At 32.0% G+C, this 17,649-nt stretch overlaps 1 protein-coding gene across 1 annotated transcript in view; it reads left to right on the top strand.

The window, feature by feature from the left end:
- DNAH5 (dynein axonemal heavy chain 5) overlaps positions 1 to 17,649 on the top strand; it is a gene marked incomplete at its 5' end in the record, with an annotated part of 276,873 nt that overhangs the window by 120,926 nt on the left and 138,298 nt on the right. Inside the window, 6 exons of the mRNA XM_031946282.1 lie at positions 815 to 1,009; positions 2,872 to 3,006; positions 4,050 to 4,157; positions 8,106 to 8,259; positions 12,433 to 12,579; positions 14,379 to 14,620. Coding sequence (XP_031802142.1) covers positions 815 to 1,009; positions 2,872 to 3,006; positions 4,050 to 4,157; positions 8,106 to 8,259; positions 12,433 to 12,579; positions 14,379 to 14,620 — 981 coding nt within the window. The remainder of the gene's footprint in view (positions 1 to 814; positions 1,010 to 2,871; positions 3,007 to 4,049; positions 4,158 to 8,105; positions 8,260 to 12,432; positions 12,580 to 14,378; positions 14,621 to 17,649) is intronic.

The following is a 17,649-nucleotide window of genomic DNA, read 5'->3' as shown; positions in this document are numbered from 1 at the left end:
AATCACAGGGTTAAAAAGGAACAGTAGCTTTCCTAATTTCACACACACAGCAAGAGAAAAAAAAGTCAGGATTCAAATCTAGGTTTTCTTAATGCAAAGTCATTCCCTCACTGGTAGCAATTGCAGATTTATTGCATCTGTATTATATGTCTCTTTTGATGTGGCTTTTGTATGTGCTTAATGCTCTGTGATAGCAGTTTATGAGAGCAGAACTAAGTTTTATTTCATTTTTTTCTTCCAGTTCATTGTTATTTGCAAAAGCCTTCAGGTATTTCCTTCTTGGCCAAACCATTCGGAGAAACATTTAAGTCATGGAGGTGTTACGAACTATGTTAGTGAAGAGAATAAATTATCAGTGTTTATTTGGTTTGAAGCATCTCCAGGTGCTTCATTCAATACTTTGCAAGTAGCAACTATCTATCCTGAGCTGAGCCTCACTCAGGACACATCTCTGATAATTTAGCTTGATACTGCAATAAAATGAAACACTTATAAGTCATGTAACAATTACCAACAGGAGATTTACTTAGCCATAGTAGAAGTATTTTCAACAAAGATAGCTTTTTCTCAACCTTTGAGATAATTCAGCTGAGTGAAGCTTAAATCCAGTTCCACTGGCCAAACATCTCAGAACTCATCCAGCATTTTATAGCTGCTTTGAACTTAGATTTGTATTGAGACTGAGCTTTTGGTCTCCTGGGCTAAATCTTTGCAAGACTTCTCTATACTTTTAAAGTAGTATGGGGAAAGTAGCTAGAAAATTGCTTATACTGTAGTATTTAATAACTATTTTATTAAAATATTTTCTGTTTAGAACCCTGGATATGCTGGTCGACAAGAGTTACCAGAAAATTTAAAGATTAACTTCCGTTCAGTGGCTATGATGGTTCCTGATCGCCAAATTATAATCCGGGTGAAGCTGGCTAGTTGTGGTTTCATTGATAACATTGTTTTAGCAAGGAAGTTTTTCACATTATATAAACTGTGTGAGGAGCAGCTCTCTAAGCAGGTGCGACCATTTCAAAGTTGTCTTGCATCACTTAATGTCACTCAATCACTTAATGTCTTCAAAATTTTATTTGTTGGAAAACTATGTAGGGGGTGAGGATTTAAAGATATTTTAAATGGGCAAGTAAACAAAAGTACAAGTACCACTACAATAATAATCCTTCACACACACCAGAAAAGGACCAATTAAAATGTGGAACACAAATGTGTGCCACAGATGTAGCTGTCTATGAACTAAGTGGACCTGGGATTAATCCTACCTTTGACATGTACTATATAATCCCAGGAAACTGTGGAAGACTAAAAATTGAAATGAAAGTATCATCCTGAATGGGTAGAAAGAGATTGCTTCTCTGAAGCGCAAAATTTAAAATGCTATATATCAGAAATAATATTAACAAAGAATTAATCATATTAATTATACTATATAAAATATGTGATAATTATATCACATATTAATACAACATAATTTATGTTATAATTACAAATGTGATTAAATTAAATTAAATTTTGTATGATTATAAATTTTATATATATATATATATATATATATATATATGAATAAATATATATATGAAAGCAGGGATTGTATTACACTTATGATTTTTTTAATAGAGGGAGTTCCCACTGTGGCTGCAGGTCAGTGACTCTCCTGTAATTTATAGTCTTAAAAAGTGAGGACACTGAAAAATAACTTGCCAATGGCATGCAACTGTGAGAGACAGAACTTGGATATTGACTTTTTTGACCCATGTTTTCCCCTCTATCCAAAACTCTTAACCAGGTTATGAGTAGACATTTAATAAATGTTGAATCAAAGAATTATTGCATTTAATCCTATCTATGTACTTTCATCCTCCACTGCAACATTGTAGAACTTTGTGTTAAAAAGGTCCTGGGAGACCATGAATTCAAATTCTCCAGCTTTCTTAATTTTCTAGATAATAAGAATGAAAGCTTGCTGCAGCCAATTAATATTTAATTTTTGGTGTGAATGCTTTGTGATTTGGACTAAAATTTGGACAGCAAATTCTATAAATCAAGGATTGATTTATTGTTTTGTTGATTGTCTTAGGTATAGACTCTAGACTTCAAAATGTGATGGAAAAAATGTTAATAATATAGATAAGATTTATAAATATGTCTTACTCTTTTTGGGGGAAGGGGAAGTTGGTTGTTATATGATTACCAGCGTATATGCCTGAAAAGAACAACCCAGAAAGTAGTTACTTAGCAAAGTTTTGTGCCTAATCTACTGTTACATTTTTACAGTAGATCCCACATTCTGTGCATACTGAATTTTTCAAATCATCTTGTCAACCATTTGACTACCTTATTTCATCTCTCTTTTATTACTCAAGTCATGTTTTTGAGTTCTTATTTAGTGCTTTAAGCCTCTATATGCCTATGTTCTGTTTTTCAGTCCACCCTCTTCATGTGCTTGCCTTCTACTTCTAAGTCGTTTCTTATATTGCTGTCATCTATATATAGAATAGCTTCTTCTTTAATAGTAAAACAATATCCTTCTCTTTCTTCAAATTTAAAGTGAGGTTCTCTGCATAAACTAAATAATTCCCTCTATTATTGTAGTATTACTAACATATTTTCTTGTGAATTCTTGTACTCATGGAATACATTTCATAAAATGAATAGGTTTTTGTCATTATATGTTTTCTATTTGCTTTTCAATGTATTCTGAAGGAAGCCTGTGTTTAGCACCTATTGTTTATATATGTTTATCAATGAATAATCATCATTTAATCACCATTGCACTGTTTGGTAGTCCTTCTAGATATATACATATTTTTCCCAAAAGCTATTATTGAAATAATAAAAAATATTTTTAAAACATTTTATTTTTAGGTACATTATGATTTTGGACTACGTAATATTTTATCAGTACTCAGGACTTTAGGAGCAGCAAAAAGAGCTAACCCCACTGACACAGAATCAACCATTGTCATGCGTGTGCTAAGAGATATGAATCTTTCTAAACTGGTAAGCTTTATAGATGGGCATGTAACACTTAAGCACCAGTTCAATTGATCAAGCATGAATAGCTGTTAGAGATGTTTATTAGAAATACTAATTAGAAAAAAGTTAATTACTACAAAAATACTAAGGAAAATAAAAATGATTCTATACTGTAGCCAGCATAATCTGTATTTATTGTGATTTTCATAGTAAATGACTGAACATGGGCAAAATAGCTATAGCAGGAAAGCTGAATGAAGAAATTTTATCAGACAAGGTTCTGTTTATATTTCAATTATTAACTAATTATTTTTATTCATTTGAATTACAACTTTTCTCCCTTTTGTTGCCAATAAAATAACAAATTATTTAAATTATACAAAAATTGAAGAAACTTAGATTTTTAAAATTTCAAGGCAGAGAATGATGATCAGCCAGCAATTCTCTACATAGACAGACACAATTGGAAGAATCTAAAGGCAAAATGTTACATTTTATAGCATTCTGAATTAAGCATCAGGAAACCTGAGTTCAAATGTCACTTCATGCTTATTAATTGTGTGGCTTGGGGAATGTTGCTTAACCTGCCTTGTTTTCATTTCCTCTAGATATAAATAAAGTGAGAAGATTATACTTGATGACCGCTAATGTTCTTTCTAGTATTAAATCTATGTTTCTTTTTTCTGGGGTCTTAACAGATGTTCATTTTTCACCAGAAAACTATGAACAGAAGTCTTACTTCCTCAATTTGCTAATGAGTTCTTATCTATTATAGCTATTGATGTAGTTTTTAAAATCTTTAATTGGAACATGTAGAAACAGAGTAATGCAAGCAAGGCTTTGTGTCATATTAAAAATCGTTACATATGGCATTTTTCTTTGATTTTTGGTAATGATGAAAGCATATAGGTTCAAAATAAGATGGTACATATATTTATTAACGATTGTCATATGTAGAACTGTATTGGTCTTTTTAGAAATTAGGGAAAAATCTTTATTTTACTGGTAAAATGATTTGTTTTTCTTTTCATTTCCTTTCCCTAATCTTTTCTTTTCTTTTCATGTAGATTGATGAGGATGAACCTTTATTTCTAAGTCTGATTGAAGATCTTTTCCCAAACATACAACTTGATAAGGCAGGTTATCCTGAACTGGAAGCTGCAATTGACAGAAAGGTAACAATTTTGTGTGAATGTGTGAGTGTGTGTGTGTGTGTCTGTGTAAGATGTTTGTTTTATGTTGTTGTTTCTGAATTAAATGGAGATACAATGAGGCCCTTATGGACCTCAAGAGAGATTGCATCAATGCATTTGGTTATGCTTTTAATTTTTTTTTAATTAACATAACCAAAAGCTTTATAATAAAATGAAACAACTTAAGAAACCAGAGGACCTAAGTTCTAATCTTGGTTCTATCACTTAAAAAAAACTATATGATTTAAGGGTCATACTCAATTTCTCTGGGTCATTATCTATAAAATGATGATAACAATGCCTTCTGTTCACACCTCATAAAAAGAACTAAAAACTCTCTCTGTATCTCTCTGTGTCTCTGTGTCTATTTCTCTTTGTCTGCCTCTCTCTACACATACACATATGTATAACACATGGTTGTACATACAAAGCATCAAACATCTATGCATGAATGTATGTATAGTGAACTCTCCGATGAAGAAACTACTTCTAGCATAACAGATTAATACTTTCTGTGCAATTAAAAGTCTTAGATAGTTGTTTAGAACAGTGGTGTCATGGGAAAATCCTTAGTGTCAGAATCTTGTTGAAATGCAATTGGGAAATGTTTAACAAAATAAATATATAATATGGTACAGATAATGTTAGTTTTCTGGGTCAATATTCAGATTGCAAGGATCTGTCTCTATTTGAGTTTGGCACCATTGGACTAGAGCACTGATAATATTAACTAAATTGTTTCCATTTCATGAAGCCAATTTGTGTCAGAGATAGGCCTTGAACTCAGGTCTTCCTGACTTGTGGGCCCCTCTCAAGTCACTTTATTACAATGCCTCTTTACCACAGAGATGAGCACCAAATGTAGAAATATAAATATAGCACACAAAATCACCATATAAATATAAGCTATTCATTTTGTAAATGAAATTAAGTAGCTATGATATCAGTATTCTTTCCATTAGGAATTTTCCTTATCCTTTTTTTTTTCCTGAGGGGGTAAATAATAAGCCCACATTTCCTTCCCAGGCTCACCTTGTCGTGATGGTCAGTTCATTGCTATCCTTGAAAGAAAAAAAAAAACAAAGTTTCCTGGTTTGGAAAGACCAAATTGGGTCGAACAGCCCAATGGTACTGAGAGTATTTTGTACTCACCTTGGCTTTTTTCTCACTCCTACCTTACATCTTGAATCTTGATTCTGACATTTTATCCTTTCTTTTATTTTTAAAAGTGGGAAAAAAGATTATAAATGATTATGTATGAAAATAAACTTTTGTTATTTATAGGTTTTAAAATTGTGTAAATCAATTTTAATAAGATAGTTTACTTCCACATCCCCTTTCTGAATATTTATCAAGGTTTTGTCCTTAATTGTATTTACATAAATCTAAATAGTGTGTTTGTTGTTCTTTTCTCTTGTTGATAATAAACTTGGAGAGTAGTCTTAGTAGTGAGTTGACAGGGTCAAATTAATTTTTTAGTTTTTCTTTTTTAAATTTCTTTTTAAAAAATAGCCCTTTATAATTTTCAGTATTAACCTTTGCAAAACCTTGTATTCCAAAGTTTTCTCCCTTACTTTCTCCCTTTCCTCCTTCCCAAGACAGCAAGCAATTTGATATAGGTTAAACACGTGCAGTTCTTCAAAACATATTTCCTTGTTTGCAATGTATAAGAAAAATCAGACCAAAATGGGGAAAAACATGAAAAAACTCAACTAAACAACAACAAAAGGGTGAAAATACTATCATATGATTTACATTCAATCTCCATAGTTCTCTCTCTGGATGTGATTGGTATTTTCTATTCCAAGTCTACTGGAATTGCCTTGAATCACCACAATGTTGAGAAGAGCCAAGTGTATCACAATTGATCATCATATAATCTTGTTGTTACTATAAACAATGTCCTCTTGGTTCTGCTCACTTTTCTCAGCACCAATTCCTGTAAGTTTTTCCAGGATTTCCTGAAATTGGCCTACTCACCATTTCTTATAGAACAATAATATCATTACATTCATATACCAAAACATATTCAGCCATTTCCCAACTGATGGGCATCCTTGCCCTTACAAAAAAGGTTACTACAAACATATTTGCACATGTGATTCCTTTTCTCTCTTTTTTATCTCTTTGAGGTATAGACCTAGTAGTGACCCACCTGGGTCAAATGTATGCACAGTTTTATAGCCTTTTCAGCATAGTTCCAAATTGCTCTCTAGATTGCTTGGATCATTTCACAACTCAGCTAACAAAGTTTTAGTGTCCAGTTTTCCCACATCCCTTCCAACATTTATCTTTATCTTTTCCTGTCATCCTAGCCAATCTGAGAGGTATGAAGTGGTACCTCAGAGTTTTCTTAATTTGAATTTCTTTGGTCAATAGTGATTTGGAGTATCTTTTCAAATTATTGTAGATGGCTTTAATTTCTTCATATAAAAATTGTTCATATCCTTTGACCATTTATCAGTTGGGGAATGGCTTATATTCTTATAAATTTGAATCAATTATATATTTTAGAAATGATACTTCTAGCAGAAACATTGGCTATAAATCCCCCCAACATAGATACTGCTTCCCTTTTAATCTTTGTTATATTGGTTTTGTTTGTTCAAATCCTTTTTAATTTAATGTAATAAAAATTATTCATTTTGCATTTCATAATGTTCTTAAGTTCTTCTTTGGCTACAAATTCCTTTCTTTTCCACAGATCTTAGAGATAAACTATCCCTTGTTTCTTAGTTTACTTTTAGTATCATCCTTTATGCTTAAAACATGAACCCATTTCAATCTTATCTTGGTATATATGTTAGGATGTTGGCCAATACTGAGTTTCTGTCATACTATATTCTAGTTTTCCCAGAAATTTTTTGTCAACTAGTAGGTTCTTATTCCAGAAACTTGGGTTGATCAAACACTGGATTATTATAGTCATTGTCTATTATATCTTGTGAAGCTAATCTATTCCAGTGATCCACTGCTCTGTTTCTTAGCCAGTATCAAATAGTTTTGATGAGTGCCTCTTTATAATATAGTCTTAGGTCTGTAACAGCTAAAACACTTTCCTTTGCATTCCCCCCTTCCTCATTTTTTCCCTTGGAGTATTTTTAATGTATTGATCAATCAAAACATCAACAATATTTACGTGACTGTTTTGTGACAGGAACTTTTGAAGGTCTTATATTCCATCAGTGATATGTATATAGGAAGGTAACATGCCACATGTGTTGCATATAATTGTATGAAAGCTTCATCTAAAATTAATAGAAGATACAAGCATCTCTTGGGAAGAATAAAGACTTTATGAAAAAGGTAGACATTGAGCTGAGACTTGAGGAAAGCTCAAGATTCAAAGTAGAAGTGAGGAGAGAGTATATTCCAAACATGGGGGCCAGAGAGTACAAATGCATGGAGATGATGCTATGAATGAGAAACACTAAGGACAATTTGACTAGACTATGTTAGACTGTTAAAGTGAGTAATGTGCAATAAAACTGGAATATTAGGTTGAGGCCAGATTGTAAAGTGCTTCAAATGCCAAGTAGTAGATTTGATATTTAATCCTAGAGGAAATAGGAAGTCACCGTGGTTTATTCAGGAGGGTTGACATGGCCATATTTGCAGAGTATGAAAATCACTTTCATAAATGGGTGAGGATGATTGAGAGTGAGGAAGTAAAATAAGTAGTAGTCAAATCAGTAGAGAATTTAAAATCATTTTTATTGTTTCAAACTTTATTCTTAAATTATTCTCTTGATAGGGACTCAACCAAAGATATTAGGCAACCAATATTATATTTCTCTTTGGCTATTTGTAGCATCAGTAAATCATTGAACTTAGGCATTTGCCACATTTGTGAGTGTATATTAAATCTGATTTTACAAATTGGATCTTACATTAAATTGGATTAACTTTGTTGTTTGGTTATGGGTTCAGGTTGAAGAAGCTGGTTTAATTAATCATCCTCCTTGGAAGCTGAAAGTTATCCAACTGTTTGAAACACAACGGGTGAGGCATGGAATGATGACCTTGGGGCCTAGTGGTTCAGGGAAAACAACCTGCATCTACACTTTAATGAAATCAATGACAGGTATGAAAACATTTGAGTTGTAAGTTATCCCAAATTGAAATAGTAGTCCTTCACTCTAATTGTGAGCCCTCTACTCCATTCAGATCCAATTTCTCAGATACAATATATTTTTTAAATTCTTTGAATCTAAAGGGGAGAAAGGAATAGACTAAAGAGTAGGTAAAGAGTTTAGTAGCTGGGTGGTTTCCATGAAGTCCTCGTTTTAAAGCTGTGTTAGCTGATAAATGGCAAGGGCAAGCTCTGGTGGAAGCAATATTCATGTGTATGAGCCATTTATAATGAGTGTTAAAAAAGGCAGGGACCCTTTTATATTCTAGGATTGGGTTCTAACTTTATTTTTATAAATATATTCTAAGACTTGTAAAAAAAACTAAAATAAAAGATCAAGACACATTCTCTGATCTCAGAGAACTCAATATAATAGGAGAATACAAAATGTACAATGATAAATATAATTTAAAATTATATTTGATAAATATAGAAGACATCTAGGACAAATAATATGAGAAGTATAGGAGTGGGAAGATTAATTGCTGCTGATTATGACATTAATTCAAATTAGTAAAGAAGTGTGGAAAGTGCCCTGTGCAGTAACTCAAAAGATTGGCTTGAGCAGGATAAGGGTGGGAATAGAAACTAGACCTGTGATTTCATTGGCATAAGGAGGTATTATTGAAGAATGTCCTTTACCAATGTATCGTGACATCTCTGAATCTTATTGTTTTAGAGAAATGTCTAGAGGACTGAAAGGTTAAGTGATTGCACAGGGTCACATCTCCAATATGAGTCAGCAGTCTATTTGAATACAGATCTTGTTTCCAAAGCCAGCCAGTTCTTTATGCATTAGGTTACACTGCTTCTTCTGTAATCAACAAATCAGTTTGTCAAAGGAAGTAATGCTTATTTTTATTCTGTTTTTCATTCATCTTGGTATTGACATATGACTTCTAGACCTGGATTTAATATTTCCCTTCTTCAATGTGTTGTTGCCCAATTCTGACCAATCTAGCTCATGATGCATAAATTTTGGCTGATCTCTTCTAAGTTTTAACTTGTTGACACCAATTTTGGTAGCTAGCCAAGTATCCTGTTTGGTAGTTCTTGTCCCTCAAGAGAGCCAGATACAACAGGACAAAAATCACAGAAAGCTGCATTAGATAAGCAGCTTTTGTACTCAGTTTCCTCATGAGACTTGCATTCTTCAGACAGATTTTCTTTTTTGATAGTAATCAGTTATCTGCAGGATCCTACCTTCCTAGAGGGTCTTCTCCCAACTATCACTGTGTTATATATTCTGCAGCTTTTGAGCCAGGTTTCAAGTAAAACTGAATGTTTCTTGCTTTTTCTCATTCTGCTCAATTGAAAGGCCAAATTATATATATACATACATATATATATATATATTTCTGGGTAATATAATAATTTCATTATAATACCAGCAGATTATTAATAAAAGAATGGTTATTTGACTGTCTCTCTTAAGCCAAAATCCCTAATGGTGGTGGGGTCAAAGTTTATATTCCCTTTGAAGAGGTGTTTCTGTGGGATGGGAATCAACTTGTATTGGTTAAGACAAAGATGGATGTGGACTATGTTAAAATGAAGGCTTGGTTGTATGTGATGGGTACCTCAAATCTTGATTAAAGAGACATCAATTTCCATATCACCTGTTTTGATAATAGGGAAAATCAACCTTACCCCAGGCCTCTGAGCAAACATAATGAATAGGAATAAACCAATTCACCCACAGTTAAATTTTCTTTTACTCTCTGCTTAGATTTTGAACTGGGTAAATTTCTGAGAAATTTCAGTGCTTGGTTTTCTCAAAATACTAGAGAAAAGTATGAGTCAGAGAAGGGGTTCAACACTGGGAGCTGAGGACAAATTATATACTCTAAGGACAGGTAGCCCCAGGACTCTGTAAGAGCATCTAATCTTAGAGTTTAGCAAAGAGCTATCTATATATTCCATAAGAGAATGTCATGGAGATTGGACAAAAGAACTTATAGAATCTAGGAGCTTTGTATTACCTCTTTGTCATAAGTGCTCTTAAAGGTTGATCCCACTTTTTCACTGACTCTGAATGTACTTGAAGGAGAGTGTGGCCAAGACTTTATGGGAGAATGTTTCATATCAACTATTTTGTTCCATTGTTACATTTTTAAAGCTAACTAAGTTTGTCTAAGTAATCATGGAAGTACATCTAAAGGGAGCCCATAAATGATACTATTAGAAAGTAACTCCTTTCTAACTCCTTATACTAAGTATTTTAGTCACCATTTAGAGAATCAGCTTGCCTTTGCAAATGGATGTCAGGAGGATAATAAGCTCAAAAGGTTTGCTGCATAAGGACATGATCTGTCCTATTTTAAAATAATATTCCATGTCTTTAGTTTAAAATAACCCTTAACCACAATGTTTTATTCAACAATTAGAAATTCAACAACTCCAGAAAAGTACTGAATGAAAGGGTATATTTTTTTCAGTTTGAAATTTTTTTCATATGGTTTGTAGTTCTAGACAGATCATGACTTAAGCAGAATAGCCAAATCAGTCAAGAACTAAATTAGATAAGTTTTCTTCCAGACTTTTAAATTTGGCATGCTAGAAAATAGCAATTTATTGCTGGTGAAGTAATCAGAACTCTTTTGGCTAACAAATTAGCAACTGAAGCACAAATCCTTTTGTAATGACTTTTTAAATGACTGCCAGAGAACATATTCATGTGTTGCCTCAGTTTCACTTCCTTGGAAATAATGTAGTACATATTCACAACAGAAGATCAAACAGGATGGTCATTTTGGAAGAGGTGAGTCTGAAATATGTAAAATTAAAAGAGATCCATCTTCCTCTTTAGGGGTCACAATATTGAATAAATATAACCTTACATCTATAATAATCAGGCTCCTCATGGATCCTGTGAGAAACTGGAAAAGATTCCAATACTAATAACAACTAGATGTGGAAGGGTCAGTTTCATATTATTCTGACACCCTTCCATCCAAGCAGCTAGAAGGAAATAGCTGCCAACCATTGTATAACTAAGAGTGGGAGGAACTGAAGACACAGGTCTTACCTATTGGTTATTTAGTGTGATAATTTCAAAATGAAAGTGGGGAGTACGACATACTGCCAACATACCATATAATGTGATCATTTTTAATGCTTTTCTCTTCTCCTGGAAAGAGAGTTTAAAAAGTAAATAATCAAACTTTGGACAAAGTTTTGTGGATTCCACTCATTGCAAAGAATAAAATATGGCCATCAAATTGAAGTTCAGGGTAATAAAATAGTACTGATTACTAACCTGCATATTTTTATGAGGCTTTTAGAGAGAAAGTGTAGAACACATTTTCATGGGCTTTAATGTAGCACCTTCTTAATGTGCAGGTTTGCATATATATGGCCCTTTTATATATAAAATTATACTCTAACTTTCTTCTAATGATTTTTAACTCTTAAAACTTATTAATCTCTTTGTTGCTGATTAAACACAACTTTTTCTTAGACGCTCATGCAGAAAAGTCTAGCAAATTGAAGAGTAATTTTAAAGGTTGAATGATGATGATTTAAATTTATTTCCTAAGGTTGGTCATAAGGGAAAGTCCTGTCATGCATGTGACATTAGTTTAGCTTGTCTTTTCCAAGGTGAGTAAGAACCATCCCAGAAAATCAAAGTTGATAATATGGAGAATAAAGCATCCTCTAGGTGGTATTACAGGCACAAAATTTAATCAAGTGCATCATAAACCAAAAAACTTTTGAACTATGAAGTTTAAAGAACTCCCAGATTACATTACTATTTTTATAAATTTTAGCAAGATTTATTAACCCTTTATGATACAGACTTTCTGCTTCTCAGAAAATGAAGAATAAAATTACTATAGTCTAGGAAGTGTTAATGGCTTTAATCATATATATGTATACATGTGTATATATAACACAATGTACATACATACACATGAATATATGCAGTAAATACCTGTGTGCATTGTAAACACACCTTTTCAAAGAATTCTTGGTTTTATTCTTTCACTCTCACTGTGATGCTTAATCACAACTAACACTGATGACAATATAATCTTGTATATAAATAGTGCTGCATATAAATTGTAGTATAGCACATTTTGTTTGAAGATTTAGATATTGACTATTTGGATTTATTATCCCTAGATTGTGGAAAGCCACACCGTGAAATGAGGATGAATCCTAAAGCTATTACAGCACCCCAGATGTTTGGTCGCCTTGATGTAGCCACAAATGACTGGACAGATGGAATTTTCTCTACTCTTTGGAGAAAAACTTTGAGAGCAAAGAAAGGTAAAGAAAAAAAAGTAAAAAATTAAAAATTTTTAAAGATACTTCTAATAAAAAATCTACTTGAAAGCAATTCAATAGATTTATTAAAAGGCTGATGCTAGGGATTAAGGATGTAATGAGAGAAAGGAAACAGTCTCTGGCTCTAAAGAGTTAACAAGTTTGGAGTAGCAAAGGACTTGTATTCTCAACATAAGCATTTTAATAAAGATTAAGAAATTGTGGTTCTATAAACTTAATAATTTCTTACTTGTCAGGTATGCAATTTGTGAATATAACACTTAATTTTCCTGATTGATTTCTTTGCAATTTTGAATTAAATTAGCAAGCATTTGCTAAGTGCCTGTGCTGTGTAAAGCATGTGTAGCTGGTTTATAGATGTTGAGGGAGATATTAAAACTGACAACACTGTGCTTACCTGAGCTCATAATCTGATGGGAATAGTGAAGGTAAAGACTAGGATGTGCTGGTAAATTAACAACCAGGTCTTTGAAAAAATGTATGTATGAAATGTTTTTTAAACTTAATTTGCGTTATTGACATTTCCTTCATCACATTCTTTAGACAATCAATGAAAAAAAAATCTAGCCTTAATTTTTAGCAGTTGCTACTTTCCAAGGTATAAATGATCATACTGAAAATTCATCAGTATATACAAGCTGGCTCCAGAACACTTCTGACTTAAGACACTCTACCAGTAATTGCCACAATGAAGAATATGACAAGGGCAAAAAATGAGGTCCAATTTGTGATGATAACATTTTTGGAGGAGAGATTAGTTTCAACTTGTAGGATCAAAGAAAATTTTCATAAAAGACGACTTTGAAAGAAGAGGAAGTTAAAAAGGAAAATTTTTGTTTGACAAAATGCCATTAAAATATAACCATTTTATCAGTATATAGTTCATTTTTATTCAGTACTTGCAAGGGTCATGTCTTAAAAAAGGATTACTGAAAATAGGGTATTTTATAAGAGAAAAAATTTATGAGGAATTTTGAATATTTTCCTTTATTGTGTCTTTTTTTTTTTTACTGGATTTTAATTTTTGTTTAATGGAAAATGGAAATACAACATTTTTGAAATATGTTGTTTTAAAAACATGAGGCCTGATCCCATCCTCTACAAAGCATCCTTATAAAGTGCTTGAAAGAATGAATTAATACAGTTGTATCTGATTGTCAGTTATATTAGGGTCCCAGAACAGAAATCTTTGACAAGTAAATAATTTAAATTGCAACTTTAAGTAACCACAGGACAGGTGAATTGAATTGAAATGGATCTTTGTGCGGTACTATCCTGTAGTCATAATATCTTCACAACATTTCCTAAGATAGGAAAATGTGTTGTATAAGATGCCTGTCACGTTTTTTCTGTTGAATAGCTAGTTCAATGGCTTAAAATAGAGCACATTATTTAGATTGTATGTTATATCTGAAATTATTTCATAGTTTTTAATGGGAAGATTATAACTACAAACTTTATTGTTAAATTATGCTTATTCATGGAATACTAGTAGTTATTGAATTTAGCAAAATCTCCTATCAATAACAAGTTATGAACTGAAACAAATAATAGAATTTCTTTATGGAATCCCAGTGGTGATTTTATATCAGTTTTTCTTTTAGGATTTCAATACATGTTTATGGAGAGTAGGCCTCCTACTACTATATTTCATAAAACAGAGGAACAAGATCTTTCTTTTACAAGCTGATGAAAAGATATACATATGCATGTGTGTGTATATATATAATATATGTGTATTATACATATTATAACTTTTTTGGGTCATATGGTTATTCTAGGAGAACACATTTGGATAGTTCTTGATGGCCCAGTTGATGCAATCTGGATTGAGAACTTGAATTCAGTTTTGGATGATAACAAAACTTTAACACTTGCAAATGGAGATCGTATCCCTATGGCTCCAAACTGCAAAATAGTTTTTGAGCCTCATAATATTGACAATGCTTCTCCTGCTACAGTGTCAAGGAATGGTATGGTTTTCATGAGTTCTTCCATCCTCAATTGGAGTCCTATTCTTGAGGTATGAGATGACATTTAAAATTAAAATAATCTAATATTCTACTTGAGTAGATTCTTATTTTTCTCTTGATTCACTGAACAAAATTTATTTGATTTGTCAAAGTTCTTGATTTGAATACACTTGTATATCTTGAATATCTTGAATATGCTTGAATATGTTAACCACACACAAACATTTTTGCTATATTACTCTGGTCAATTCAATTCACAAAAACTTATTTAAGTCTCCACTAAGTGTAAAGTATTCAGGTAGGGTTCTGGAATTAAAAGATAAAAACCCCTCCAAATTTACAATTTATTAAATATTTTAGGAGGGAAACTTGTATATTTTCTCCCTTTTAAAAATTCTGTGAATGAGTTCTTTTGCTGTGTGATTAAAGTTTGTTTATTATATTTTGTTTGGATTTTATGCGTTTGAGCCATTTAAGGTTTTCTAATCTTCAATTCAAAATTTATAAGTATCAATAATTCTTCACATATATATCTATTTGATTGAAGATTACTTCAATATATTTATTTTCATTACAGTTTTTATGTTTAGTAAAATTTGACTTTTATTGAAAAAATTACTGAGAGAATCAGTTAGAGTACTTACTATACAATCATGCATTATACAGATTATTTTGTTATTGCTTGTGTGGCTTGAATGTCAGCTATTTAGTAACAAATAGGAGGACTGTAATTTCAAGAAATTTAAAGTTTCTTTTGCTTCTTTCTACTTATTTTTTGCTGTATGAGAAAAAAGAGCTTTTGAAGGTATTTCACAATGATTTACAAGTTTCTGTGTCTAAAAAGTTAAAATGTAGTTTGGAGTGAGGAGAAATTAGAACTAAAAATATGAAAATCAAGTGATCATAAAATTGAACAAGCCACTCTTTCCTAAAGATTTCATTGTTCACTCTTGTATATTGGGAAGAATGTAAGGAAATCTAAGGGAAACTCATCATCTATTATTTTTAAATAATTGGAGGATTATTTCAGGAGAACATTTAAGGAATATTGACTCTATCCCAAATTTTAAAACACTTATAAATCACCAACCATGTTTAATTATGGAATTTCAGCTTCTTATATCAGGAAATCATGTTATATCTATGTCTAAGCACATGATACAGCAACAAAATTAAAATTGTATTCATTTTGCAAAAGAAGGATCATTCTGTCTAGGCAAAGAAAGATTAATCACTAAGTTATCCATTTAGTGATGAATTCTGTGACCATGGCAACCCACGAAACAAGGGAAATATAAAATGGCTCTCAGTCCTATGAAATACCTGTCCACTTATGCAGTAATGGTAGTAGAGTAATAGAAATGTCAATCAGTGAATACACATTCCTTGAGAATGTGCAATTTTTCCTTCTGTATTAAAAAGGTTAGGGGTACTGCACCCTCCCACACCTGGAAAATCCACATAAAATTGTTTGGCCCTCCCTTCTTTTTTTCTGTTTTTAAAAAATAATAATAGATTTTTATTTTTCAAAATGCAGACAAAATAGTTTTCAACATTCACCCTTGCAAAACCTCATGTCCCAAATTTTTCTCTCTCCCTTTTCTCATCCCTGATCCCCTAAACAACAAGCAATCCAGGATAGGTTAAAGCACAATTCTTCCAAACATATTTCCTTATTTATCATGCTTTACAAGAAAAATCAGATCAAAAAGGGAAAAAATGAAAAAGAAAAACCAAGTAACCAAACAACAACAAAAGAGTGAAAATACTATGTTGTGATCCACATTAAGTCCCCATAGTCCTTTCTCTGTATGCATATGGCTCTCTCCATCAAATCTATTGGAATTTGGTCCTCTTTTCATACTAGAAAAGTAGTCTGACTTTTTTCTTTTTTTTTATCAGATGTGTACAGTATTTTGCTATAAATTGGGTAATAGGTTCCATTTTGTCTACTGGCTTTTGTATATTGTCTATGGCTTCTAAAAATCTCCCCCCCCCAAATCCCCATTTAATTTCTTATGCTTACTGGTGATATATTGAAACTGGTATGGGTAAAGTTATGATGTGGAAGGGATAACTATACTGTGTATCAGTAACTCAGATCAACCAAAAGAGTAAGTTCTAGATCTCATTCAAGAGGAATTTCCCTGAAATCTTTAATGTAGATCATAATGGAAATTATGAGCTCCTCTTATATTGGTTTCTTTACAGAGTGTTTCCTTCAGTCACCCAAAGTGGGGTTTATAACTTTCATTTTCTCTCTCCAAACCAGAAGTCAGAAGCACTTGAAACAAATACAGAACCTGACAAGACTAAAGAGAACTGAAAAGACTTTCAGACATTAAGAAAGCAAAACTTCACCCCTCTTCTCATGCAGGCTTAGGACTTTGATCCATCAAAGGGAGTCGATACTTGGGTTACAGTTACTATAAAGAAAATTGCTCATAGGTATAAGTTGGAGGATCAAAGAAAGTTGACAGTTATTTTTATAATATACCCAAAGGCAATAAGGAATATAATTTCTAATGAAAATTTATTTGCATTGTATTATAGTATTCATAAATATTTGCAAAAAGGCCCATCATAAAAATAATTGCAAGTGTTGCATCAACATGGGATACAGCAGATGAAAAGGTAGAGAAGTTTTCTGAATTCCCTAAGAACTTTAAATGAAATTATCAATAATTGCTATTAAAAGAAAACCAAAATAATCTAAAAAGTGTCCTTTTCAGCAAACATTTGACTTACTTGCCAAGTAGAGAGAGGTGGTAGTCAAAGACAGCACTGATTTAAGATATAAACTTGCTCAGAAATTCTTGAGAGAAAATAGATTATAAATAGTATCCTCTCATGAAGGAAAAATATAATAAAAGGATAATGGAAGACAATCTATGTAAAATAATTTCGAGTACATTTAAAGATAAAAATGGAAGCAGTATAACAAACTGTAGAAAAATGGAAAATATACCAAGATTAAAAATAAATTATTAATATTTTTGCTTTTATATGTATGATTGTCATCTAATCTATGTATCTATGTTTCTATCTACCTTCCTACCTACCTACCTACTTGTCTAAT

The sequence above is a fragment of the Sarcophilus harrisii genome, chromosome 1 (genome assembly GCF_902635505.1).
Source record: "Sarcophilus harrisii chromosome 1, mSarHar1.11, whole genome shotgun sequence".
Lineage (NCBI taxonomy): Eukaryota > Metazoa > Chordata > Mammalia > Dasyuromorphia > Dasyuridae > Sarcophilus > Sarcophilus harrisii.
The sequence above is the reverse complement of the archived record's forward strand: the minus strand, read 5'-3'. Positions and strand labels throughout refer to the sequence as shown.